This window comes from Lagenorhynchus albirostris, chromosome 2 (assembly GCF_949774975.1).
Source record: "Lagenorhynchus albirostris chromosome 2, mLagAlb1.1, whole genome shotgun sequence".
In the NCBI taxonomy this organism is placed as follows: Eukaryota; Metazoa; Chordata; class Mammalia; order Artiodactyla; family Delphinidae; genus Lagenorhynchus; species Lagenorhynchus albirostris.
In genome coordinates this window covers 34,637,291-34,664,631 of record NC_083096.1, presented here as the reverse complement: position 1 = coordinate 34,664,631, position 27,341 = coordinate 34,637,291, and the positions used below count along the sequence as shown (strand labels likewise).

At 41.7% G+C, this 27,341-nt stretch overlaps 1 protein-coding gene across 1 annotated transcript in view; it reads right to left on the bottom strand.

The window, feature by feature from the left end:
• Window positions 1–341: 341 nt before the first annotated feature.
• Window positions 342–27,341, bottom strand: part of LOC132515389 (uncharacterized) — a 34,866-nt gene continuing 7,866 nt past the window's right edge. Inside the window, exons 2-6 of the mRNA XM_060141827.1 lie at window positions 9,809–10,048; window positions 1,685–1,733; window positions 1,292–1,398; window positions 764–816; window positions 342–500 (exon numbers count right to left, since the gene is read on the bottom strand). Coding sequence (XP_059997810.1) covers window positions 342–500; window positions 764–816; window positions 1,292–1,398; window positions 1,685–1,733; window positions 9,809–10,048 — 608 coding nt within the window. The remainder of the gene's footprint in view (window positions 501–763; window positions 817–1,291; window positions 1,399–1,684; window positions 1,734–9,808; window positions 10,049–27,341) is intronic.

Here is a 27,341-nt window from a genome sequence, read left to right as displayed (position 1 = left end):
AGTGGTGCGAGCCCCACTCCTGAGCCCTTGCCTCAGGAAGGGCAAGGGCGAGAAAAGGCTGGAGAGAAATGGCTGGAATGATTGTGTCCCTTGTCTCTCAGATGTCACTCCTTTCCATTATAACTGCACTTTGTTTCCAATAAATTAGAAGAAATACCCAGTCGTTTACCTCCATCAGAATATGGTTTATGCATTTTAAACACACACACACACACACACACACACACACACGCGCACGCGCACACACACACACACACACACATCTAAAGGAAAAGCCGTTTCAGGATCTAGCTGGGGCACAGGTCCGACTTTCCTCTCTGAAGCATCTCACTGGCTTCCCATCAGTGGAATACAATGGAGGCATATTCCACTTGGTCTGGTGATGTCCTCCTGGGGCGATCGAAAGGGGGCATGTTGGCATAGACAGCGAAGTCGTCTGCTTCCCTGGGGGCCAAGTTGATCACGTTGGAATATATGGCATCAGCATGGCAGGAAATCTCCTTTAGAGATAGGACACAGGTTAGAGGTACCAGCCACTTCCAAAGATAAAACCAGCTACTGGGGCCCCTATAGGACAGCAAGTGGAACATTGGGTTTTTGCTGAGCAAGCCCTAGATTTGCCTTGATTTTCAAGAACATTTCTTTCAGGACTGTTCTCTGCCTTATCACCACCACCCCTGTATGGGGTCTACCTAGGAACAGCATGAAATCCTGGCAGAGATAACCAGGAGGCCCTCTAGGTATGACTCCACTATTTCCTTACCAAGGATTTGTGGAGAAGGTTGGTCTGATGCTTCAGTTTTTTCTTAGATAGTCCTCAAAAAATTAATAAATTCAGAGTCAGCCTGAGTTGAGGTAGTAACCATCTCTCCTTGATTGATTACTGGGCTTAGGGTTGGACTTCAGAATGCAAAATCCACCGTGTTTAACCCATTGGGCCTCTGAGACTGAGCCAAGTGTGCAGGAAGAGGCAGGGGGAGTAAGCACTGTTGGTATACTTTATAATTTGGGTTAGTATTTAGATGAGCTTGGCATCTATATTTATTTTAGTTGATGCATATAAACCATGTCTATACAGATTGCTTATGTATGGCTTTTAGCATAAAGAATTTGTACCATAAATAAATCTTGTTGCTATGTGCTGAGTCCCTGGCAACTCCAGAGAACAGACCCTATAGCCTGCCCTCTTCTACCCTCCCCCAAGTCTGCCCCATAGGAAAGACAGCCCATCTCTGCCCTTGGTTTCTCCTCTTTCCTGGTTCCCAGCTCCAGGGCCAGCCGTTCAACTCACTCGCAGGCCTCCATTTCTTCAGAGTCATGGACAAGAGCCCCACCAGCAGCAAGATGAGGGCCATGACACCGATGGAGCTAGAAACAGCTGTGGCTGCTGTGCCGAAGCTTAGGGAAGCAAACAAGACAACGAGGATGCTTCAGCTGCCCTGGCTGCCTGCAGTGACCATCCGCAAAATTGCCCTGGGGCCTCCCCGCTTCTGTGGGCGCTCTCTCACCTCGGGCTTCCACATCCCCAACAGCCAACCATCTCCTGCCCCCATTTTGAGCCTCTCTCCTCTGCCCCAACCTCCATGGCCATGGTCCCACCCACACCAGTCCACAAATGGGGCCAAGCAGACCGTCTTCCAAGATGCCTGATACTCCTGCGTGGGCCAGCCCTTCTCTCACCCACCTGCTGAGTTCTTTAGGGCCAGTGCCTGTCTTCAGGGTGGTGATGTTCTCTGCAGAAAGGGATAGAGAAGTTCTTTTTGTTTTATTTTGTTTTATTAGTTATTTCTGAGATATACATTTTCAAGTAATAACTAGAATTATCACTTAAAACATTATACCAGAACATATAAGATTTTTAGAAATTTCATGTAATGTCTGAAACATTTATATTAACATATCTCCATACAAATCACCCAAAGAAAGTTTAGTATTAGTTGTTTTTTTCTGTTTGTTTGTTTTTTTATACAGCAGGTTCTTATTAGTCATCAATTTTATACACATCAGTGTATACATGTCAATCCTAATCACCCAATTCAGCACACCACCATCCCCACCCCACCGCAGTTTTCCCCCCTTGGTGTCCATACGTTTCTTCTCTACATCTGTGTCTCAACTTCTGCCATGCAGACCGGTTCATCTGTACAATTTTTCTAGGTTCCACATACATGCGTTAATATACGATATTTGTTTTTCTCTTTCTGCCTTACTTCACTCTGTATGACAGTCTCTAGAACCATCCCCGTCTCAACAAATGACACAATTTCATTCCTTTTTATGGCTGAGTAATATCCCATTGTATATATGTACCACATCTTCTTTATCCATTCGTCTGTTGATGGGCATTTAGGTTGCTTCCATGACCTGGCTATTGTAAATAGTGCTGCAATGAACATTGCAGTGCATATGTCTTTCTGAATTATGGTTTTCTCTGGGTATATGCCCAGTAGTGGGATTGCTGAATCATATGGCAATTCTATTTTTGGTTTTTTAGGGAACCTCCATACTGTTCTCCATAGTGGCTGTATCAATTTACATTCCCACCAACAGTGCAAGAGGGTTCCCTTTTCTCCACAGCCTCTCCAGCATTTGTTGTTTGTAGATTTTCTGATGATGCCCATTCTAAGTGGTGTGAGGGAATACCTCATTGTAGTTTTGATTTGCATTTCTCTAATAATTAGTGATGTTGAGCAGCTTTTCATGTGTTTCTTGGCCATCTGTATGTCTTCTTTGGAGAAATGTCTATTTAGGTCTTCTGCCCATTTTTGGATTGGGTTGTTTGTTTTTTAATATTGAGCTGCATGAGCTGTTTATATAATTGGGAGATTGATCCTTTATCCATTGATTCGTTTCCAAATATTTTCTCCCATTCTGAGGGTTGTCTTTTTGTCTTGTTTATGGTTTCATTTGCTGTGCAAAAGCTTTGAACTTTCATTAGGTCCCATTTGTTTATTTTTGGTTTTATTTCCATTACTCTAGGAGGTGGATCAAAAATGATCTTGCTGTGATTTATGTCAAAGAGTGTTCTTCCTATGTTTTCCTCTAAGAGTTTTACAGTGTCTGGTCTTACATTTAGGTCTTGAATCCATTTTGAGTTTATTTTTGTGTATGGTGTTAGGGAGTGTTCTAATTTCATTCTTTTACATGTAGCTGTCCAGTTTTCCCAGCACCACTTATTGCAGAGACTGTCTTTTCTCCATTGTATATTTTTGCCTCCTTTGTCTTAGATTAGTTGACCTTAGGTGCATGGGTTTATCTCTGGGCTTTCTATCTTGTTCCATTGATCTACGTTTCTGTTTTTGTGCCAGTACCATATTGTCTTGATTACTGTAGCTTTGTAGTATAGTCTGAAGTCAGGGAGTCTGATTCCTCCAGCTCCGTTTTTTTCCCTCAAGACTCTTTGGTTATTCGGGGTCTTTTGTGTCTCCATACAAATTTTAAGATGATTTGTTCTAGTTCCATAAAAAATGCCATTGGTGATTTGATAGGGATTGCATTGAATCTGTAGATTGCTTTGGGTAGTATAGTCATTTTCACAATACTGATTCTTCCAACCCAAGAACATGGTATATCTCTCCATCTGCTGGTATCACATTTAATTTCTTTCATCAGTGTCTTATAGTTTTCTGCATATAGGTCTTTTGTCTCCCTAGGTAGGTTTATTCCTAGGTATTTTATTCTTTTTGTTGCAATAATAAATGGGAGTGTTTCCTTAATTTCTCTTTCAGATTTTTCATCATTAGTGTAGAGGAATGCAAGAGATTTCTGTGCATTAATTTTGTATTCTGCAACTTTACCAAATTCATTGATTAGCTCTAATAGTTTTCTGGTGGCACCTTTAGGATTCTCTATGTATAGTATCCAATTTGTATTTGTATTCCAATTTGTTTTCCTTTTATTTCTTAATCTTCACTGATTGCCTTATCTAGGACTTCCAAAACCATGTTGAATAATAATGGTGAGAGTGGACATCCTTGTCTTGTTCCTGATCTTAGAGGAAATGATTTCAGTTTTTCACCACTGAGAATGATGTTTGCTGTGGGTTTGTCGTATATAGCCTTTATTATGTTGAGGTAGGTTCCCTCTATGCCCACTTTCTGGAGAATTTTTATCATAAATTGTGTTGAATTTTGTCAAAAGCTTTTTCTGCATCTATTGAGATGATCATATGGTTTTTATTCTTCAATTTGTTAATATGGTATATTACATTGTTCGATTTGCATATATTGAAGAATCCTTGCATCCCTGGGATAAATCCCACTTGATCGTGGTGTATGATCCTTTTTATGTGCTGTTGGATTCTGTTTGCTAGTATTTTGTTGAGGATTTTTGCATCTATATTCATCAGTGATATTGGTCTGTAATTTTCTTTTTTTGCAGTATCTTTGTCTGGTTTTGGTATCAGGGTGATGGTGGCCTCATAGAATGAGTTTGGGAGCGTTCCTCCCTCTGAAATTTTTTGGAAGAGTTTGAGAAGGTTGGGTGTTAGCTCTTCGCTAAATGTTTGATAGAATTCACCTGTGAAGCCATCTGGTCCTGCACTTTTGTTTGTTGGAAGATTTTTAATCACAGTTTCAATTTCATTCCTTGTGATTGGTCTGTTCATATTTTCTGTTTCTTCCTGGTTCAGTCTTGGAAGGTTATACCTTTCTAAGAATTTGTCCATTTCTTCCAGGTTGTCCATTTTATTGGCATAGAGTTGCTTATAGTAGTCTCTTAGGATGCTTTGTATTTCTGCAGTGTCTGTTGTAACTTCTCCTTTTTCATTTCTAATTTTATTGATTTGAACCCTCTCCCTCTTTTTCTTGATGAGTCTGGCTAATGGTTTAGCAATTTTGTTTATCTTCTCAAAGAACCAGCTTTTAGTTTTATTGATCATTGCCATTGTTTTCTTTGTTTCTATTTCAATTATTTCTGCTCTGATCTTTACGATTTCTTTCCTTCTGCTAACTTTGGGTTTTGTTTGTTCTTCTTTCTCTAGTTCCTTTAGGTGTAAGGTTAGATTGTTTATTTGAGATTTTTGTTGTTTCCTGAGGTAGGCTTGTATAGCTATAAACTTCCCTCTTAGAACTGTTTTTGCTGTATCCCAAAAGTTTTGGCTCTTTGTGTTTTCATTGTCATTTGTCTCTAGGTATTTTTTGATTTCCTCTTTGATTTCTTCAGTGATCTCTTGGTTATTTAGTAATGTATTGTTTAGCCTCCATGTGTTTGTGTTTTTTACATTTTTTTCCCTGTAATTGATTTCTAATCTCATAGCATTGTGCTCAGAAAAGATGCTTGATATGATTTAAATTTTCTTAAATTTATTGAGGCTTGACTTGTGAGCCAAGATGTGATTTATCCTGGAGAATGTTCCATGCGCACTTGAGAAGAAAGTGTAATCTGCTGTTTTTGGATTGAATGTCCTATAAATATCAATTAAATCTATCTGGTCTATTGTGTCATTTGAAGCTTCTCTTTCCTTATTTATTTTCATTTTGGATGATCTGTCCATTGGTGTAAATGAGGTGTTAAAAGTCCTCCACTATTATTGTGTTACTGTCAATTTCCTCTTTTAGAGATATTAGCAGTTGCCTTATGTATTGAGGTGTTCCTGTGCTGGGTGCGTATATATTTATAATTGTTATATCTTCTTCTTGGTTTGATCCCTTGATCATTATGTAGTGTCCTTCTTGTCTCTTGTAACATTCTTTATTTTAAAGTCTATTTTATCTGATATGAGTATTGCTACTCCAGCTTTCTTTTGATTTCCATTTGCATGGAATATATTTTTCCATCCTCTCACTTTCATTCTGTATGTGTCTCTAGGTCTGAAGTGGGTCTCTTGTAGACAGCATATATATGGGTCTTGTTTTTGTATCCATTCAGCAAGTCTGTGTCTTTTGGTTGGAGAATTTAATCCATTGATGTTTAAGGTAATTATCGATATGTATGTTCCTATGACCATTTTCTTAATTGTTTTGGGTCTGTTTTTGTAGGTCCTTTTCTTTTCTTGTGTTTCCCACTTAGAAAATTTCCTTTACCATTTGTTGTAGAGCTGGTTTGGTGGTGCTGAATTCTCTTAGCTTTTGCTTGTCTGTAAAGCTTTTGATTTCTCCATCGAATCTGAATGAGATCCTTGCTGGGTAGAGTAATCTTGGCTGTATGTTCTTCCCTTTCATCACTTTAAGTATATCATGCCACTCCCTTCTGGCTTGTAGAGTTTCTGCTGAGAAATCAGCTGTTAACCTTATGGGAGTTCCCTTGTATATTATTTTTCATTTTTCCCTTGCTGCTTTCAATAATTTTTCTTTGTCTTTAATTTTTGCCAATTTGATTACTATGTGTCTAGGTGTGTTTCTCCTTGGGTTTATCCTGTATGGGACTCATTGTGCTTCCTGGACTTGGGTGGCTATTTCCTTTCCCATGTTAGGGAAGTTTTCGACTATAATCTCCTCAAATATTTTCTCTGGTCCTTTCTCTCTCTCTTCTCCTTCTGGGACCCCTATAATGCGAATGTTGTTGCGTTTAATGTTGTCCCAGAGGTCTCTTAGACTGTCTTCATTTCTTTTCATTCTTTTTTCTTTATTCTCTTCCACAGCAGTGAATTCCACCATTCTGTCTTCCAGATCACTTATCCGTTCTTCTGCCTCAATTATTCTGCTATTGATTCCTTCTAGTGTAGTTTTCATTTCAGTTATTGTATTGTTCATATCTGTTTGTTTGTTCCTTAATTCTTCTAGGTCTTTGTTAAACATTTCTTGCATCTTCTCGATCTTTGCCTCCATTCTTTTTCTGAGGTCTTGGATCATCGTCACTATCATTATTCTGAATTCTTTTTCTGGAAGATTGTCTATCTCCACTTCATTTAGTTGTTTTTCTGGGGTTTTATCTTGTTCCTTCATCTGGTACATAACCCTCTGTCTTTTCATCTTGTCTATCTTTCTGTGAATGTGATTTTTGTTCCACAGGCTGCAGAACTGTAGTTCTTCTTGTTTCTGCTGTCTGACCTCTGGTCGTTGAGGCTATCTAAGAGGCTTGTGCAAGCTTCCTGATGGGAGGGACTGGTAGTGGGAAGAGCTGGCTGTTGCTCTGGTGGGCAGAGCTCAGTAAAACTTTAATCTGCTTGACTGTTGATGGGTGGAGCTGGGTTCCCTCCCTGTTGGTTGTTTGGCCTGAAGCAACCCAACACTGGAGCCTACCTGGACTCTTTGGTGGGGCTAATGACAGGCTCTGGGAGGGCTAACGCCAAGGAGTACTTTCCAGAACTTCTGCTGCCTTGTCCCCACAGTGAGCCACAGCCCCCCCCACCTCTGCAGGAGACCCCCCAACACCAGCGGTAGGTCTGGTTCAGTCTCACCTGGGGTCACTGCTTCTTCCCCTGGGTCCTGATATGCACACTACTTTGTGTGTGCCCTCCAAGAGTGGAGTCTCTGTTTCTCCCAGTCCTGTCGAAGTCCTGCAGTCAGTTCCCGCTAGGTTCAAAGTCTGATTCTCTAGGAATTCCTCTTCCCATTGCTGGACCCCCAGGTTGGGAAGCCTGACGTGGGGCTCAGAACCTTCACTCCAGTGGGTGGACTTCTGTGATATAAGTGTTGTCCAGTCTGTGAGTCACCCACCCACCAGTTATGGGATTTGATTTTACTGTGATTGTGCCCCTCCTACTGTCTCATTGTGGCTTCTCCTTTGTCTTTGGATGTGGGGTATCTTTTTTGGTGAGTTCCAGTGTCTTCCTGTTGATGATTGTCCAGCAGCTAGTTGTGATTCTGGTCTTCTCACAAGAGGGAGTGAGAGACGAGAGTAATTCTTTAACACATGCTGTAGACTGAATGTTTGTGTGCTGCCAAAATTCATATGTTAAATCCTAACCCCAGGGTGATGGTATTTGGAGGCGGGGTCTTTGGGAGGTGAGTAGGTCAAGAGGGTGGAGCCCTCATGTATGGGATTACTTCTTTTATAGAAGACCCCAGAGGGTCTCCTCATGCCCTTCCAACCTGCGATGACACAGCAAGAAGACAGCCATCTAAGAACAAGAAGTGGGCTCTCACCAGACACTGAATATGCCAGTGCCTTAATCTTGGACTTTTCAGCATCCAGAGCTATGAGAAATAAATGTCTATTGTTTATAAATCACCCAGTCAAACAGTAATTTGTTATAGCAGCCCAAACTGACCAAGACAACACATATACAAATGAGCTCTACAGGATCCTAAGCAGTAATATTAGCTGCCTTACACTGGGGACTTAATATATGCCAGGCACATTCATTATCTTATTTAAGCTTCATAAACAGGCAATAAGGTAGGAACAATTATTATTCCCACCTTACCGTAAGGAAACCAGCTCTCAGACTTGCTCAAGGTCATAGAGCTAGATAGTGGCAGAAATCAGACTTGAACCTGCACCTTTCCAACTTTAAATTGTGTGTTTATGAATACTACACTTTGTTGCCATTGTGCCGTCATTTTACTCTTGAGTTCTGCCATTCTTACAAAGGAGTAAGGGTTACCAGATATCCAGAAAAAAGACAACCAGGAGGGTGCAGGTGATCCGTCCCCAGGGAGGGGCATGTGAGGGGGTGAGGAATGGTCAGGATACCAGCTAATTGGGCTGGAACTAGGCAGAGGTGGCAGCTGTGAGAACCTGCCCATGCTCAAGTGAGGAGGTGATGGTGATATTATCCACACTGAAAAAAATTCTCCTACATCAAGGGATGAAGACCCCAAGCCCACCCCCTAACCAGCCATAGTCTGTCCCTGGATTCTCAGGGTTAGAAGGAATCTTAAAACATTTCTAACCCAACCCTCTTTCTGTATAGATCTTTAGGGTCAGCCACTGGCCCCTGCTGAGTGCTGGAGCCAGGACTGGAGTTTTCAATTCTAAACCCGAAGCGCTCTTGCCTACACTCGGGCCTCTTCTTATTCCTTCCCTCTTAAAATGGAGGTGAATGATTCAGCCCCTATAGCAGGTGGCATGTTCCAGACACACCTTGGGAGCTGGCTACTCAGACACCCGAATGCAGAGACTGCTGCTAGGGTGGGGTGGAGGGAACCTAGTGGATCGCTAGGGCAATTTAATACCCACTGACGATACATAATATCTGAAAGTGGAAGTACCAATTACAGCCTCTTGGGGCACTAAGGCCAGTTGGAATTGTGTCAAGCACCTCAATGGCTCACTTCCTCTCTGCCTTCTTTCAAGTAAGATAGCTGACCTCACTAAGTTTTTCTTTAACAGCTCCTGTTAAAGAGCTTCTTTGCCCAACTTTGCCCAACTTCTGGGCAAAGGGTAAGGAGGGGACTCGGAAACCAGATCTTTCTAGTGCCCACGGCACCAGCAGGGAATTACCCAAGATGAGGTACCAAGTCACAGGACTTGGTGTTTTGTGGTGTTTTGTGCTCCAAAAGCCTGGAGCAATGAGACAGGAGCCTGGGGCTCTGGCTGGGGGTTGCTAGCCAGGGGTTGCTGAGAACAGGCCACACCTGTTCTCAGCAAGGATGACAGACAGCATGAGGGTGTCCACCTAGGCTCAGAAAGACAAGAGCCTATCCTAAAAAAGCAGAGGAGGGTTGGTGGGGGTGAGGAGAACAAGCATGAAGGATGACATCATGAAAGAGCCTGAGCTTTAGGGTCCCGTGACCCAGTCTCAGTTACTTCTAAATGTGTGATCTTAAGACAGTCACATAATCTCTCTGAGCCACATTTTCCTCATCTGTGAGATGGACATAGTATTCAACCCATAGGGTTTTTAAAGAACTAAATGGTGAGATAATTATTTAACAGTAATTAGTAGTCACTTTGCCCAGGGCTCACTTTCAGCTAATCTTACCCAAGCTGTCTAAGACGTCACCACTGGCTCTGGAATCCTGGAACCTATAGTTGGTCCAATTCATCTTGCCAAGGGGTCTACCCAGGAGGTTCTTGTCCCATGTACCGAGGTTCCCAGGATAGGTGGTCCTCGTTAGCTGGAAGCAGAATTTCTCAGAAGTACTTAGCAGCCGGCAGACTGGGAAGCCCAGGGAACTGGAACCTCTCTTCTCCTCCCTGTCTTTCATCCCTCCACGGGAACCTGTTGGGTGCAGAGGATGTTAGACTCTCACTGCTGGAAAGGAGGGCCTCAAAAGGCATTGAGATAGCATTTCCCTCTTCAAGAAGTCATCTTCAGATTGGCCTTCCCCAAGCACACGGTCCAAAGTTGGCTTCCCAACCTCTCTGCCACATCACCCTCTGATCTCTTAATTAATATGTGAATTTACCTCAACCATCTATTTGTTTGCTTGTTTATTGTCAGTTCCTCATCACACGAACATAAGCTCCACAAGAACAGAAACCTTCTCATCACTGTATCCCCAGGGCCTAGAATAGTGCCTCACCAACAGATAGGTTCAACATACATTAGTTGAGTGAATGAAATATGCCAAAAACTCCTTCAGAGCACCCTGACCATGTTCTGTCAGAACCGTGGGGAGTCTCCACCACAGGATTTGAATCCCTTAGTTGATGACAAACCTTTATCCTTTGAAGGAGAAGTCGATTTTCAAAAGCCCACAGTCGTCTGAACCAACCAAATTGTGTGACAATTAGGTGACAATTTATCTGGGAAGTGCCAATTGTGGAAACAGAGGCATTATGCCAACCGAACACCAAGAGCAATGTCCTGGCAGAGCCTGGAGGAGGATGCTACACCTGGGCCCATGGGGAGCCCTGGGGAAGAGAGTGAGGATGACGTAGCCCTGCCAGCCACCATCAGAGGCACATGTATCCTGCCTGGGCCTCCAGCCCCTGTTTCGGGTGGGAAGTGAGGAGAGAGGTGTGTTTAGGACCACATGAAAGAGGATCTATCATCCTCTGTCCCCCACTCACTGCCACATCCCCACAGAGATTTGCAGGAACTGTCGGGAAATCCCCTAACAAGGCGAGAGTTGGAACCCAGAGCCCAGATGACATAGATGAGTCATTAAGCCCCCCTGGAATCAGTTTCCCTATTTGTGAAACAGGGCAAGGGTGAAAAAATTAAGGCATGACTATAAAAATGACCAGTTCTTTTCACAAATGTATCTCGTCCCTTTCTAGCGTCCTCTTTGCATATGCCCCCGTGTACATTGTGTATTTTTTCTGATAATCATTCTATTGCTCAAGCAATTCTAAGAACTCATTTATGGAGTATAGCCTTTGTAAGTGTTAAGAATTGTTTTTATTTTTAATTTTGGAAGAAGGAGGGAATGTCATAATTTTTTCAGTTTGGGGCTTCCAAAAGTTTCTATGTTATTAGGTAACATTCATATGGTTTCAAACTTAAAAGGTACAGAAGGATAATCCTTGAAAAGCTGCTTATCTACCCTTCACCCCAAGCAGCTAGTTCCTCTCCCTGGAGGCAACCAGCATTCCCAGTTTGCTGTATACCTTACGTATACATGAGGAAACACACAGACACACAGGCATATAGACACACACACACAATACAGTTTTTTTTTTTCCTGTGGATGACAGCATACTATATACATTGATCTGTCTCTTCCCTTTTTACTTAATATACTTCGGAGTTAATTTGTAATCAATATGTATAGAACTTTCTCATTCTTTTTTTCAGCTGCGAAGTGTTCTATTCCGTGGATGCCCATGGTTTATTGAACTGGTCTCCTAGTTGTGGGCACTAAGATTTTGTTTCCAATTTTTACTCTTCAAAGGATGATGCAATTATTAAACGTATTCAAACATCATTTGCACATGTGTGAATATACATGTAGAATTAGGGGAATGCTTGTTAAAGTAGCTTTGCAATCCAAATTTTAAGAAGTCAGTGTTACTTTTTAGAACTCCAAAAATGTAGCGTTACCCAATTGACTACCCAAATAATTAACAAGATTTCCCTCCACATAGCCTTAGGCTATTTCCAAACATCAAACTGCTCCTAAAAGAACAAAGATCTGAGACCACTGAGGGTATTCGACAGAATTGCATCACCTCTGGAGGCTGCCTTCTGTAAGAATCCAAATGCCATCCGCAGCAGTAGCACTAGATGAAGTGGAGTGTTTCCCGGGGTGACTGTGAGGGTGGGATAACTCTCAATGACACAGATATTTCCAAGTATTTCAAACAAGATTTACTGAGTCCCAATCCATAGTCTGCTTAAAATAAGGATGAACAGGGAATGGCCTTGCCATCAAGAAACCGATGGTCTAACGCGGCAGGCAGTTCTCAAAGTGTGGTCTAGGGACCTCCTGGGGGTTCCAGAGATCCTTTCAGAGATTTGGTGAGGTCAAAACTCTTTCATAACAGTGCTGAGATGCTAGTTGCCATTTTCGCTCTCTGCCTTTCTCAAGGTCCGGTGGAGTTTTCCAAAGGCTACATGATGTGTGATATGGCAACAGACTGAATGCAGAAGCAGATCTGAGAATCTAGCTCTCTTTTATCAAGCCAGATATTAATAAGGAGATTGGCAAAAACATAAAGCAGCACCTTTCTTCTCACTAAATTTTTCATGATTTGGAAAATATGGTTATTTTTTATAAAAGCATGTTAATTATATTAATATGTAATAGTTATAGTACCATTTAAAAATTAGTTAAATACATATCTTTAAATTGTCTTAGTTTTACTCCCTAATATGGTAAATATAAATGGATATAGCCTACATAAGCAATAGCTCTTTGGGTTCCTTAATAATTTTTTAAAATTAATTAATTAATTTATTTTGGGCTGCGTTGGGTCTTCGTTGCTGCGCCCGGACAACCTCTAGTTGCTGCGAGCCAGGGCTACTCTTCGTTGCGGTGCGCGGGCTTCTCATTGCTGTGGCTTCTTTTGTTGCAGAGCATAGGCTCTAGGCATGCGGGCTTCAGTAGTTGCAATGCGTGGGCTCAGCAGTTGTGGCTCGCGGTCTCTAGAGCACAGGCTCTGTAGTTGTGATGCAAGGGCTTAGTTGCTCCACGGCATGTGGGATCTTCCTGGACCAGGGATCAAACCCGTGTCCCCTGCATTGGCAGGCGGATTCTTAACCACCGCGCCACTAGGGAAGTCCTCCTTAATAATTTTTAAGAGTATAAGGGGGCGCTGAGACCAAAAAATTTGAGAACTGCTGGGCTAAGTAGTTTCTTCACCACAGGGTAGGTGAGGGGCACTTCACCAAGGGTGTAATCAAGGAGCACAAACCAGAAGACACAGGAGAAAGAGAAATGGGCATCTCAAATGGCAGTATATGTCAAGGAGAACAGGTAATCCCTTGGAAGAGAGAACTCTCTGGGGCCTCCTGACTGGCAACATGGCAGCTGTAGACAGGCTCTGCCAGAGAGGACAGAGCCCAGATGTGGGGGAACAGGCTCTGAGGTGGAGGGAGCAGGGGGAGGAAGCAGAAATCCTGTGCTAGACCAAGCTGCTGACTGCCTCCCCCTTGGATTCCAAGGGTCACCTGCCCTGCCCCCAAACAAATCCACCCTGGCTGCTGGTGCCTAAAACTCCAGTGAAGTGTCTCATTCTCTTGGCCAAATGGCAAGTTCAATCCCGAACAATGCCAAGTGTTCAAGCCTACAAGAATATGGTTACTTAGATGCATTAGAAGGTTGCATTTTATTAAAACAAGAGTGTGTTTCAATGGCAGGGTGGGGTGGTTGGGGGCAGGGGGTGGGAATAGGTATGGAGACCAAAAAATATTAAATATATAGACCATAAGAGCTATGCATGAACCCATGATGGCAGAGCGCCACCAACAGATGAGTTTGATCAAGCTAATTCTGGGCAACTAAAATCAAAGAAAAAAATCCAATCCAGCCAAATTGTTTTTAGTGTTTGGTATGTATCCAGCAGTATAAGGCAGTCTGCTGGGGTAGAGAGGAATTAGACATGAGCCCTGGGCTCGGAGAGTGGTATCCCCTGTCCTCCCAGTCCAATCTGGCAGAAAAGGTCTCCACTGACCCCCAACAGCTGTAAGAAAAGGCAGGTGTGTGGTCAGTGCTAAAATGATGTACCAACAAAGGGCTATTCATCCAACAAAAGACAAAACATTTCTAACTTGGGCAATGAGGGAAGGCTGCATGGAGGAGGTGGCATTTGTGCTGATTCTGGACGATAGGAAGCCTTTCTATAGGCAGTGCTGAGACTCTGGACATACCAGGGTGCTAGGAGCAAAGGCAGGGCAGTTGGAACATGCAGTCACTTTTCCCTCGGTGAACATTTGAAATCACGCATAAGAGGAGGAATCCTGGACACCTGAGGATGAAGGGAAGCTGTCACCTAGGATGGCAGAAGGAAGGAGGGACAGAACCTGGGGAAACAGGGTGTGGGGAAGACAGTTCACAAATGAGACCTCAAGAGCCCCATGTGGACCGAGATCACACCTGATCTGACTCATACCAGCCCATAGGCCAGTACCTGGAATGTAGCAGGCCCACAGTAAATGCTTAATGAGTGAGTGAAAGGTTGGACACACTCCTTTTTTTCCAGGCTGGCCACAAATGTACTGTTGTAATCAAGCGGGGCCATCAGGAAAAGAGCGGGGAGGATGTTCAACCAAATTTCCTCCTGGCTTCCTCTGAAGTAAATATTCTCACCATTTCTGGGACTTGAACTGCTTTTCTGTTTGTTTTTGCAAAATTTCATTTCTCAAAATAGAAACTCTGTGTCCTCTTGAGGTTTATTACAGAGCCATTTATTGGTTGGGGGTTGCTGTAAAGATCACCTTTAGGTTTTCAGTTTGCATGGTGGCTTATCTGCAAGCTTCAAACAATTGCCTTAACATTTGGCTTCCTAAGAAAATCAGAATGTCAGCCTCTTGCTCCTACAGAAGCTCACCTCTGGACATGTGAAACCAGCAGCTGTCCACAGGTGACTTAACAGGAACTGATTCCAAATTCATTGGTATTACTGTCTTTTACTGGCTCTGCACATGTACTTCATTCAATTTGAATAACATAATACAATTTATTTATTTATTTATTTTTTTGCAGTACGCGGGCCTCTCACCATTGTGGCCTCTCCCGTTGTGGAGCACAGGCTCCGGACACGCAGGCTCAGCGGCCACGGCTCACGGGCCCAGCTGCTCTGCGGCATGTGGGATCCTCCCAGACCGGGGCACGAACCCATGTCCCCTGCATCGGCAGGCAGACCCTCAACCACTGTGCCACCAGGGAAGCCCAGTACAATTTTTAAAGAAAGCACATTTTATCAAGTGCAAAATGGAAACCCCATGCACATCTCATGATTTCATTTACTACTCAGAACTGGGAACATCTCCCATGGCCTCCATGTAGCAGTTTGAAGGATTAGGCATACTTATCCCCATTTGCAGATGAACTGATAGAGGATCCCTAGGGAGTGGTGAGTGAATTGCTCAGGGTCACAGCAAACCTCATGATGAGTATCCAAACACAGGTCTCAGGATCCCTTAGTCTTTCCTCCATTACCTACACAGGCTGTTTCTATGTATATGGGAGCACTTAATTAGCTGTAATGGCCACAGAAATGTTTAGAGTAGCCAAGGAGGGTTGTTCAGGTTGTTTATTGCTCAAGGGCATGACATCCAAGGGGACTATCCCTATCATAGACATCGTTATTATTTTGAATTTTTTCCACATTTTTATTTGACTACTGATTCCAAAGGTAGATGATTTATATTCTTACTACAATAATTTTCTGAAAAATAACAATAAAATATCTTATCTAACAAAAATCCATTTATTATGATAATTTTCTGACAGATGGAAATAAAAAGACTTTTTCTAACAATGTCAACATTTATTTGCTTCATAAGTAAAGCAGAATGAGGTTGATGAAGACATTGTTAATTTAAAACATCTACAATGACTAGTGTTTCCAAACAAGGAGCTGCTTTTCCAACTGTTGTTTTGATTTTTATCTAGATTTTAAAAAATCCTCTGTAAGTATTTGTGTATTGGCTAAATTTAAAATTTTGCGTTATAATTCATATTGTCTGCCTAACAGTAGCTCAGAGTTCCAAATTTAATCTACCAGATTTTCATTATGACATAACTTACTTTTGTAGTAATGGATGTTCATTTATCACTACATATATACAAAGTAATTATTTATATTCCTAAATTAGAGATTGTTATGTAATGAATTAAAGGAGAGCTACTGTTTACGGTTGTTAAAGGAATTTTTTTCTTTCAGTTTTATTGAGATATAATCGACATACAGCACCGTTTAAGGTGTACAGCACAATGATTTGACTTCCATACGTCATGAAATGACTACCACAGTAAGTTTAGTAAGTTTAGTGAACATCCATCATCGCATATAGATACAAAATTAAAGAAACAGAAAAAAAATGTTTTCCTTGTGATGAGAACTCTTAGGATTTACTTACTCCTTAACTCCTTAACAACTTTCATGTGTAACATACAGCAGTGTTCGTTATATTTCTCATGTTGTACATTACACCCTAGTACTTATTTACCTTAGAACTGGAAGTTTGTACCTTTTGACTGCCCTCATCCAATTCCCCCTCCAGCCACCCCTGTCTCTGGAAACTATAAATCTGATCTCTTTTTCTATCAGTTTGTTTGTTTTTGAAGTGCAATTGACTTACAGCACTATGTTAGTTCCTGTTACACAACATGGTGATTCAATGTTTCTATACATTTCAAAATGATCACAGTAAGTCTAGTCACCCTCTGTCACCATACAAAGATACTACATAATTATTGACCATAATCCCTGTACATTTCATTCCCATGACTCATTTACCTTGCAACGGGAAGTTTGTACCTCTTAATCTCTCTCACCTATTTCTCTCCTTCCCTCACCCCCCTCCCCTCTGACAACCATGTATTTGTCCTCTATATCTATGACTCTATTTTTGTTTTGTTATGTTTGTTCATTTGTTTTGTTTTTTAGGTTCCACATATAAGTGAAACCATACAGTGTTTGTCTTTCTCTGTCTGATGTATCTCACTTAGCATAATACCCTCTAGGTCCATTCGTGTTGTTGCAAAAGGCAGGATTTCATTCTTTTTCTGGCTGAGTAGTATTCCATTAAATTTCTTTCCTCCCTGTATAAAGGAAATTTCTTTATGACAAAAATTAACTGCTGTTACATTTCATAGCTTGCTACATAATATTTTTTAAAGCTACACATTCTAAAATAAAATACTAAGCTCATATGTTATTGCTCCCATGATATTGGAAAGAAAAAAGATATCCAAAAACAGAAAATGAAAAGCTGCCTACAGAAGAAATGAAATAAAATCTTTTGTATTGTTGAATAAATTTGGGGAGGAAAAGGTGAAATGCCAAAAAGATAAAAATAAAAGTTCAGAGCCATAGGTTTCAGTGAATGTGTCACAGAAATGTGAGTAGGATGTGAATTTACGTTTTCATTCCATCATCAACCATGACTGATAGATTTCAAGGAAAACTAGAAAAAAATGCAAAGAACCCAAATATATGGCCAAGTAGTTTGAGTGTGAAACAAAGGCGCACTCTTGCTGAAAATTACCCATGTCAAGTATGAAATTTTTACTTTACATAAGATAACACAGGTTGGAAGTTTAGGGCAATATAACGGACACAAATTTTTCTAAATGGTGAGGGAAAAAATCACTAGGTTCTGGTTACTTATTACACTTCAGTCAAAGGATTCTACCTTTTGCCAGCAATTTGAGAATGAAAAAAATCAACTGGAAAATAAGAAAGAGCACAAAGATTGAGAGCATTTAGCACTATTATTTTTTGTAATCATGAAGAATCTAAAATGAACATTAACAGTAGTATCATATATTCAAATTTCAAATCTGATTTGAAAAATATTTAATTATTAATGCTGCAAAACAGATTCTGTATGATAAAGAAAATATTGGCATTCTCTTGTTGAATACATAATAAACACAATTATGTTTTTAGCAAGATATTATCTAGCATTCAGAGGATGATCCAAGAAAATGTATGAGCATTCGTTTGTGTGTGTGTGTGTGTGTGTGTGTGTGTTGAAACCATCATTTTATCATTTCTTTTCCAGATAGTATAGTATCTATACTGGTTTTGTGGATCACATGCCATACTCTTTTCTTGTACTTAGAAATAAGGTAGAGAAAGTTACTCTGTAAAAAAAAATATATGTATATATATATATATATATATATATTAGTGGATAATTGAAGACACTCTTCTAAATTAAAACCAGTTCTCTTAACTTGCTGTTTTATTCTTGGGTCACATTATGAACTCTTCCCGAGGCCACATGGCATGTGTACTTTTTTTTTTTTTACATCTTTATTGGAGTATAATTGCTTTACAATGCTCTGTTAGTTTCTGCTTTATAACAAAGTGAATCAGTTATACATATACTGTATGAGCATTCTAATGAGATTTTTCTCCACTTGCAGAAATCATAGAAGATTAATAATAGCAATAAAGCAGAACATTTATCCAAGATACAAACACCAAATAACATTACACATTATTTAGTGAATGAAAAACAAAACTCGAATAATTAAAATATAGCAGATTTGTTGACCAAAATAGTTTTGAACATTGTAAGAAATGTTAAATGTTACACAATTAAATAACTAAGGCACATCTCTTTTTTTTTTTTTTTTTTTGCAGTACGCGGGCCTCTCACCGTTGTGGCCTCTCCCGTTGGGGAGCACAAGCTCCGGACGCACAGGCTCAGCGGCCATGGCTCAAGGGCCCAGCCGCTCCGCGGCATGTGGGATCTTCCCGGACCGGGGCACGAACCCATGTCCCGTGCATCGGCAGGCGGACTCTCAACCACTGCAACACCAGGGAAGCCCGGCACATCTTTTGATGTAAGCCATGTGAAACAGTTATTTTTAGATTTTTAAATTTTCAAAATGCAAATATGTATATATGAAAACATTAAAGAAATTTTTTCCACAGTAAATTTTATAGCCGGAGGAGGATTTTTAGTAGATTTTTAGTAGACCACCAACAAGAAAACACTGAAGCTAGGCTATAATAACAATTTGAGGGGGCAGGGTTACAACAATGACAAAAAATTTATGACAAACTTAATGGATTTCAACATAAGATACCCCAAAAGTTCTAAGGCTGCCCATTATTTAAACCTAGTAGAAAGTAATATAGCAAAAAATTCTTTCAACATTGCCAAATCCTGTTATATAATCCAAGAACTGTTTGAATTCAGTGAAACATTGCAGAGTATTGAAAACAGAGTAATCAAACATAAATTTGAGACAACTGTCAAATAAACGATGGAAAAGTCAACTGAAAACAGTGTGACTGGAAAAACTCAATTAGAGGCAGTATGGAAAAGTCTTTTAGAAATCATTGATATTAGCAAAGATATAGATTCTAAAACACAAGCCAAAGCTATGCTTTTGAAAAAATATTTTAAAAAATACATTTGTTCAACACTAATTTGGCATAAAATTTATGACAACATATGACAAATTTATGACAACATAAATATGAAAAAAGCAAAAATCAAAAGTTAATGTACAGGAACTTCCCTGGTGGCGCAGTGGTTAAGAATCTGCCTGCCATATATGTGGAACCTAGAAAAATGGTACAGATGAACCGGTTTTTCAGGGCAGAAATTGAGACACAGATGTAGAGAACCAACATATGGACACCAAGCAGGGAAAGCGGCAGCGGGTGGTGGTGGTTGTGTGATGAATTGGGAGATTGGGATTGACATGTATACACTAAAATATGTATAAAATAGATAACTAATAAGAACCTGCTGTATAAAATAAATAAATAAAATTCAAAACAAGAAAAGAATCCGCCTGCCAATGCAGGGGACACGGGTTCAAGCCCTGATCCAGGAAGATCCCATATGCCACAGAGCAACTAAGCCCGTGTGCTATAACTACTGAGCCTGTGCTCTAGAGCCTGCGAGCCACAACTACTGAGCCCACGCACCACAACTACTGAAGCACATGCACCTAGAGCCCGTGCTCTGCAACAAGAGAAGCCACAGCAATGAGAAGCCCGCCCACCACAAGGAAGAGGAGTCCCCACTCGCTGCAACAGAGAAAGCCCGTGCGCAGCAATGAAGACCCAACACAGCCAAAAAAAAGTTAATGTACACAATATATTTGAAAACATTACAGATTAAGAAGCACTTTGAGGGACTTTCCTGGTGCTCCGGTGGTAAAGAATCTGCCTTCCAATGCAGGGGACGCGGCTTTGATCCCTGGTCGGGAAACTAAGATCCCACATGCCACGGGGCAACTAAGACCATGTCCCACAACTACTGAGCCCACGCGCCTCAACGAGAGAGACTGCGTGCCACAAACTGCAGAGCCCACGCACTCTGGAGCCCGCGTGGCACAACTAGAGAGAAGCCCTCGTGCCGCAACGAAAGATCCTGCGTGCCACAACAAAGACCTGATGCAGCCAAAAATTTTAAATAAATAAAATATAAAAAACAGAAGCACTTTGAAAAAACACAAAGTTTTACCCGGTTCATAAAACAGTTAATGAAATATATATTATTGATGCCAAACAAATTGTAGCCTCTTGACATTGATGCCACCTTCTCCAAAATAGAAAATATTAGAAAAAGGAAAGTGAAGACTCACTTTAACTGTGAACCCCAGGACCAGCCCTTTTACAATACAAAGATCAATATCAAAATCAAATTTTTTTTCTATATTGGAAACAGCAATAGCTCTTTACAAGATGCAGTATTCTAGATGACATGTGTAATTTGAAAATAATTATGATAAATATGAACTTCTACAACCATTAAAAATACATAATTGAGGGAACTCCCTGGCAGTCCAGCAGTTAGGACTCTGCAATTCCACTGCTGGGGGCATGGGTTCTATCTCTGGTCGGGGAACTAAGATCCCACAAGGTTTTGTGGCATGGCAAAAAAAAAAAAAAACATGATTGAAATGGAGGAACATGGTAGGAAATGTGATAACGATGAGACATTGATGTAAGAAAAATCTAGTTGACTCATGTGAAATGCATCAATATATTTGCATCGATAATATATTAGACACATTTTACTAAAACCATTGTAGCTCTCAGGATACAATAACCTTGGCAGTATCAGTCACCAGTGGAAAATGTAGATTCTCACATTTAAAATTATTTAAAAACTACTTAACACCCATGATATCACAAGAAAGACTGTCAAATCTAGTGACCATTTCTATGGAAAATAAGATATTGGAACAAGCAAGCATTGACATTGCCACAGAAACTTTTGTTTTCATGAAAATTACTTTACAACTGAAACTATCTTACAACAAATTGTTATATCCCAGAGGTTTTGTGTTCCTAATGTTTGTGACTAAAAACACTAATTTTCTACTATTTTGTATTCGATAATTTTGTGTATATAATTTATGGAGAATAAACTTTTGTTTGCTTTGTTATTACTGAGAAGTACATAATCTACTAACTTGAAAAGACTTTTCTTGAGAAAGGGGCACTTCTTTGTTATTCCCACGAAGGTACCACAGGAGACAGCAGAAACCCTGCACTTTCTCATGATTTGTTATAAAGTGACTGGGGCAGAGGCCAGCCAGTGAGGCATCCAGGTCTCTTCTAGGACCATGTTGCCTCACACATATTATTATTATTGTGCATAAGTCTGCTTGCCAGGGGTCAGTGTCTCCCAACAACTGCCAGAATATTGTCCAAAGGCCTTACACAGGCATGTGAAGCCTGTCACCATCTGGCTGCCCACACCTCCAGCCTTGTCACTTAGTAGTTCCTATTATACTTGATGCTACCACCAAATTGCTCTTCTTAGTTTCCCCAGACGCTGTGTCCATCCTTGCCTGTATATAGGCCCCTGGACACCTTCCCTTTCTCCTATTCTTCCATCAGGACTAAACTGAGCTGTCCTCTCCTCCAGGAAGTCTTCCTTCTCCACTCCCCACCCCTCAAGGTTACCAGGCTGGGTGACTCTCCCACACAACATCTCAGACCATAGCACTTGTCACACACAGCTGAAATCTTCTGTAACTTTGTCTGGCTTCCCCACTAGACTGAGACCCTTCCCGAAAGGAGCCATTGACTCACCAATCATTGCACACTGCTGTAAACCCAGCCATAGCACCTAACTGATGCTCAAGAAATGTTTGAACAAACCTGCATGCAAATGGCCAGATGCATACATCTTTAAATAAGTTCCATCTCACTAATAATTAAAGAAAGTTAAAGCGACAATTTAAAACCATTTTAAAAAAAAAAAAGGATGAGGGACTTCCCTGGCGGTCCAGTGGTTAAGACTTTGCCTTCCAATGCAGGGGGTGTGGGTCCCCTGGTTGGGGAGCTAAGATCCCACATGCCTCCGACCAAAGAATCAAAACATAAAACAGAAGCAATATTGTAACAAATTCAACAAACACTTTTAAAAAAATGGTCCACAACAAAAAATCTTTAAAAAAATAAAAAAGGATGAAAATGCTCAGCCTTGGCAAGTGTTCTGTCAGGCAGGCAAGTTGTTACAATCTTTGTGAAGAACAATTCGGTGGTATGCATCAAAAAGCCCTGAAAATGTCCATACTTCTCTGACCCAGCAAATTCACTTAGAGGAATTTATCCTGAGGAAATTGCCAAGGATGTGTGCAGAGATTCGGACGTTAAGACAGGTGACTGCCAAGTCATTAACAAGAGCAGCAGTGAAGAAACATCCTCGGGATGAAGAAACAACCTAGGGATGGTGGATTGTGGTGTCAGTTGTGGGATATCCATAATGTGGAATAAGATTTAACCATTAAAGTGATCTGTGGAAACAAATTTATTGATAGGGAAAGATGCTCACATCATACTGTCGAGTCAACAAAAGGCAGATAACACAATAGAATGTCAAATATTCTCCATTAAAATGAATACACTGTATATGTACATGTCTGCATGCATGCACTGTGTATTCTTTATATCCCCACCTAGCAATATATTATGGCCATCTTTCCACATCCACATCATTGGCAATGATCATTTTCTCTGGGTGGTGAGATTCCTCGTGACTTTCATAGTCTCCTTTCTTACTCCTCTGCGTTTTTTAATTTTTCTTCAGTGAGCGTACATTGTACTGAAAGTGGGGAGGAGAGGAGAGAAAAGATAGAAGGGGAGAGAGCTGTTCCCACTCTCCGGTGCGTCGGGCCCTCATGAGGTTAACGATGAAAGGAGAGAATTGGAATTAGGAGAGTGAGGGGGAGGGGGTGGGTTGAGAACTCTAAGACCTCCAGTACCACGATAACAGAAGCTTTGGAAAATGAAGATAGTTCTTTCAAAGTGTGCAGAAGCAAATGGAATTGCCAAAAGGCAGCCTGGGCATAACTGAAGCTGCCTGTGAACCCAGCAGCTGGAGGAGAAAAACGAAAAATTCTCCTGACAGTAAAACTTCTTTTCACAACCCCTAATTTTCCCCTTCTATTTACGGAGCATCTCTCCTTGCTTCTAACAGAGATCTAATTTATCTTGCCACTCTGACCTCTTTCTAGTAACGTCTGCTACTTCTAATGTAGGTCAGTGAAGCAGTTTGCAGTGAACCTGTTTTTTCTGCCAGGAATCTATTTTGATATGTGATGAGCAAGGGTTAGACCATCTCCATTTTCCTGGGATCTATTTTAAAACACATTTCAGTAAATGTCATCTTAATCTAGTGCACCCAGCGCCTGCGCCTCACTGGAGTCACTTTATATTTAGCTCATTTTGAAATTCAAAGCCATATGCAGAGGAGGAGCCGCTGTGAAAGAGGGAGCCAGGGAGGGAGCCAGGGAGAGCACCGTGGGTGGCTTGGGAGGAATCTGCTGCCAGAGCGAGGACTCAGGTTCCAGTCCCAGATCCTCCCGGCCTCCACCCTCCATCACCCTCCAGACATTCCTGCCAGATTTACTGGCTCTCACTGTTGTGGCTTCTCCCGTTGCGGAGCGCAGGCTCCGGACGCGCAGGCTCAGCGGCCATGGCTCAAGGGCCCAGCCGCTCCGCGGCATGTGGGATCCTCCCGGACCGGGGCACGCCTGGCTCTTTTTATATTTGTGCAGCTTGGAGGAAGGACTAGCTGCATCACCCGACGTGTTGTTGGGGACGGGGTGTCAGCATCCTACCAGGCCCCTCTGAAGGCCCTGGAGCACCTGCAGCATCGTCCTCATGGCCAATGTTCACTCTCCATCACCCTTCTCACTGCCTCCCTCATCTTCATCCCCCACCCGGCACACCCAAGGGCGTACTGCCAAGCTTACAGCCAAGCCTGCTCTGTCAGGATTTCAAGATGCATCCAAATAGAGACATCACTGAGCCCTTAGGAAGAGGTGTTTGGCTGTCGCCCCATCATTCTGTGGATCACTGAATGGGCATGCGTGTGCCCCACTCCTTTCTTCTCTGTCTCTGAGGACACAGAGCCCTTCCAGCAGCTTTAGGAGCAGGCGAGAGGGCCCGAGAATGGCAAGTCAGCAAAGGGCCAACCCCTCACCACGTCCTATTTATTCGGCATTTATTGAGTGCCTACTGTGTGCTCCCTTCCTTAAAAGGCTCTTGACCCAGTTAAAAGCACACATCAATTTCCCTCTGCAGTTTCTGAAAGTGCAAAACTGTTCCCTGGGGTAATGACGTGCCCTTATAGCCTTGCTAAGATTAAGCTTTGTCATCTTTGCCTTTGTTTTTTCAGATGCTTTTTCCCTGTCTCTGAAGGTTGTGGTCTTTTGGGGTGTACAAATAACAAGCTTCAGCAAAACTGAAAAACATCTTTATCTTGTTCTTCCCATCAAAGCTGCTGCCTTACAAGTTTAGGTTACCCACCTGTGGTCTTTTCTTACAGATTCTCACAGAAAAACTTAATTTGAAGGTAACAGAATGCCTTGACCATCGCCATTGTCAACACGCTGAAAAGATCTTTTAAAAAGCTAGTTTGTGGTTTGTTTTCCAGAAGTAAATTAACAGGGCTTTTGCTCATATCAAACATTTCCCTCATTTTATTTACAGCCACACAATGTTAGGCAAGGGTCCCTGACTAGTTAGCAGTCATGGAATGCGTCGAATAATAGTCACTTGTTGCTAATAATCACATTTAAAAAAGAAATAGGTTTTACTACTTCGAAAAGATACATGCACCCCAATGTTCGCAGCAGCATTATTTACAATTGCCAGGAGAGGGAAGCAACCTAAGTGTCCATCAGCAGATGAATGGGTAAAGAAGATGTGATACACAGACACACACACACACACATATACATACAGTGGAATACTACTTGGCCATAAAAAAGAACAAAATTTTGCCTTTGCAGCAGCATGGCTGGACTTGGAAACCATTATGCTAAGTGAAATAAGTCAGACAGAGAAAGACAAATACTGTATGATATCACTTATATGTGGAATCTAAAAAATTCAACAAACCAGTGAATATAACAAAAAAGAAGCAGACTCACAGATATAGAGAACAAACCAGTGGTTACCAGTGGGGAGAGAGTGGGGGAGGGGCAGGATAGGGTAGGGGAGTGGGAGGCACAAACTATTGGGTGTAAGACGGGCTCAAGGATATTGTACAACACGGGGATTAGAGCCAATATTTTGTAATAACTGTAAATGGAAAGTAACCTTTAAAAACTGTATAAAAATTTTTTTAATAAATTTAAAAAAAGAAAGAAGTAGGTTTTGAAATCCTTACTAGCAGTTCTTTCTGTCCCTTTTCCCCACCCCACCTTGGAACTCCAGAGCCAAATTTCAAAGGGGTTTAGATGAAGGATTTATTCCCTGGCCCATTTTTTTCAAACATCAAGGTCTCAAAGACTATCAGTGAATTAATTTAGGGCTCTGCCAAGTTAGAGAGAGAAAAATTATATTCACCCTGAAATCCATTTAGAAGAACTAACTACTTCAGGACACTTCAATTTACCCTTCAGAGACTGGGAACAAGAAATGGCAAGTCGTTTGGAAAATTAGCCTTCCTAGGCCTTTAGCGGCAATCAGAGGGCATTGAATAAAAAGGTTTAAGGCCTGAGCTGGGGGGCGGGGGTGGCCTTAGGGAGCTTAACTGCCTGTGGATGCATCAGAGCTGCAGCTGGAGGAGCCCCCAGGCTGGACTTTATTTGCTCTTTCCATTCAGCTCTGACAAGGAGAGAGGCTGCTGTCAGAGGCCTAAAGAGAGCATTCCTCAGGGCGTCCCAGCTTTCATGCCGCTCTCATAAAACGGCTTTTCAGGGAGGATTAGTAAGCAGGTTTTGAAGAGACTGGCATTCCTCTCCGATCTGCTAAACAGATAATGAGGATTTCTAGTCATTAGAGCAATGATACCAGAGCAAAATTCCCATGACACGCACCAGCATGAAACCCCTCTGGGAAGTGCCTGCCGTGTGGGCGGGCATCAAAGGCCCCCCCCCCATCCTTGAAAGAGAACTTGAGGTTTCCTGCCCACCCGCACAACGTGGATCCCCTTGTCTGGAATTTAGTTTTCAGCATATTCAACACAAATTTGGACATGAGGAAGTAAGAGGCTCTCAGAGTGTTGAAAAGAAATCTTACATAGAAAAAAGTCCTCTAATTTCAGGTGTGAACAGTTAGTGATGAAGTGACAAGGGCAGCATAATTCGGTGTCCCCAGCTGTCAGAACTGGGATCACAGCTGTGAAGGTCCTCTTTGTTTTACAGAGGCGAAAGCTACCTGTCCTAAGCCACTTAGTAAGTTAGGGGCTGCGCCAAGACTAGGACGCACCCAGGTGTTCTGAGACCCAGCCCTGGGCTCGTTCCTTGCACAAGGGGTTAGTGAGCCCCTTCCATGTTCAGGCAGGACCCACAGAAGCATGGGGGAGCCCCTGTAGTCTCATTTCAAATGATGCAGAAATGAAGCCTGTGCTACTGGTCGAGGTGTGGGTGGGTTGGGGGGGAACTTGCTCTTGAGCGAAACACACCAGGTTTCAAGTTCTGTCTCTGCACCTCCTACTAGGTGGGTAATCTTGGGCTACTTACAGGAGCCCTCTGAGCCTCAGTTCATTTATCTGAAAAAGTAAATATGCCCACCACACAGAGCTGTAATGAAAATAAATGTAAAGGAGATCAACATTTGTGAAGTTGGTAGCCCTGGTGCTTAATAAAAGTTGGTCCCCCTCCTATCTGTTGCCACCTGAATTCCTTTATCCTAGAACAAAGGGGGTGGTTACAGACTACATGCATGAACAAAGCATTGCTAAAGTGTAATCAGTGACTTAACAAATAAAAAATACACAGGAGATCCTACTCTGGCCAATAACAGAGTCTGAGGGCTTTAGATGTCCAGGACGAAGGGCATCTCTAGTCTGATTAGAGAGTTGAGGAGAACAGGAAAAGGTGGGAGAAAGGAGGCCAGGGCAGGATAGACCAGAGATGTCCAATAGAAATGTAATGCAAGCCACGTGTGTAATTCTAAAAGTTCTAGTAGCCACATTAAAGAAAGTAAAAAGAAACAGATGGCATTCATCTTAATAATAT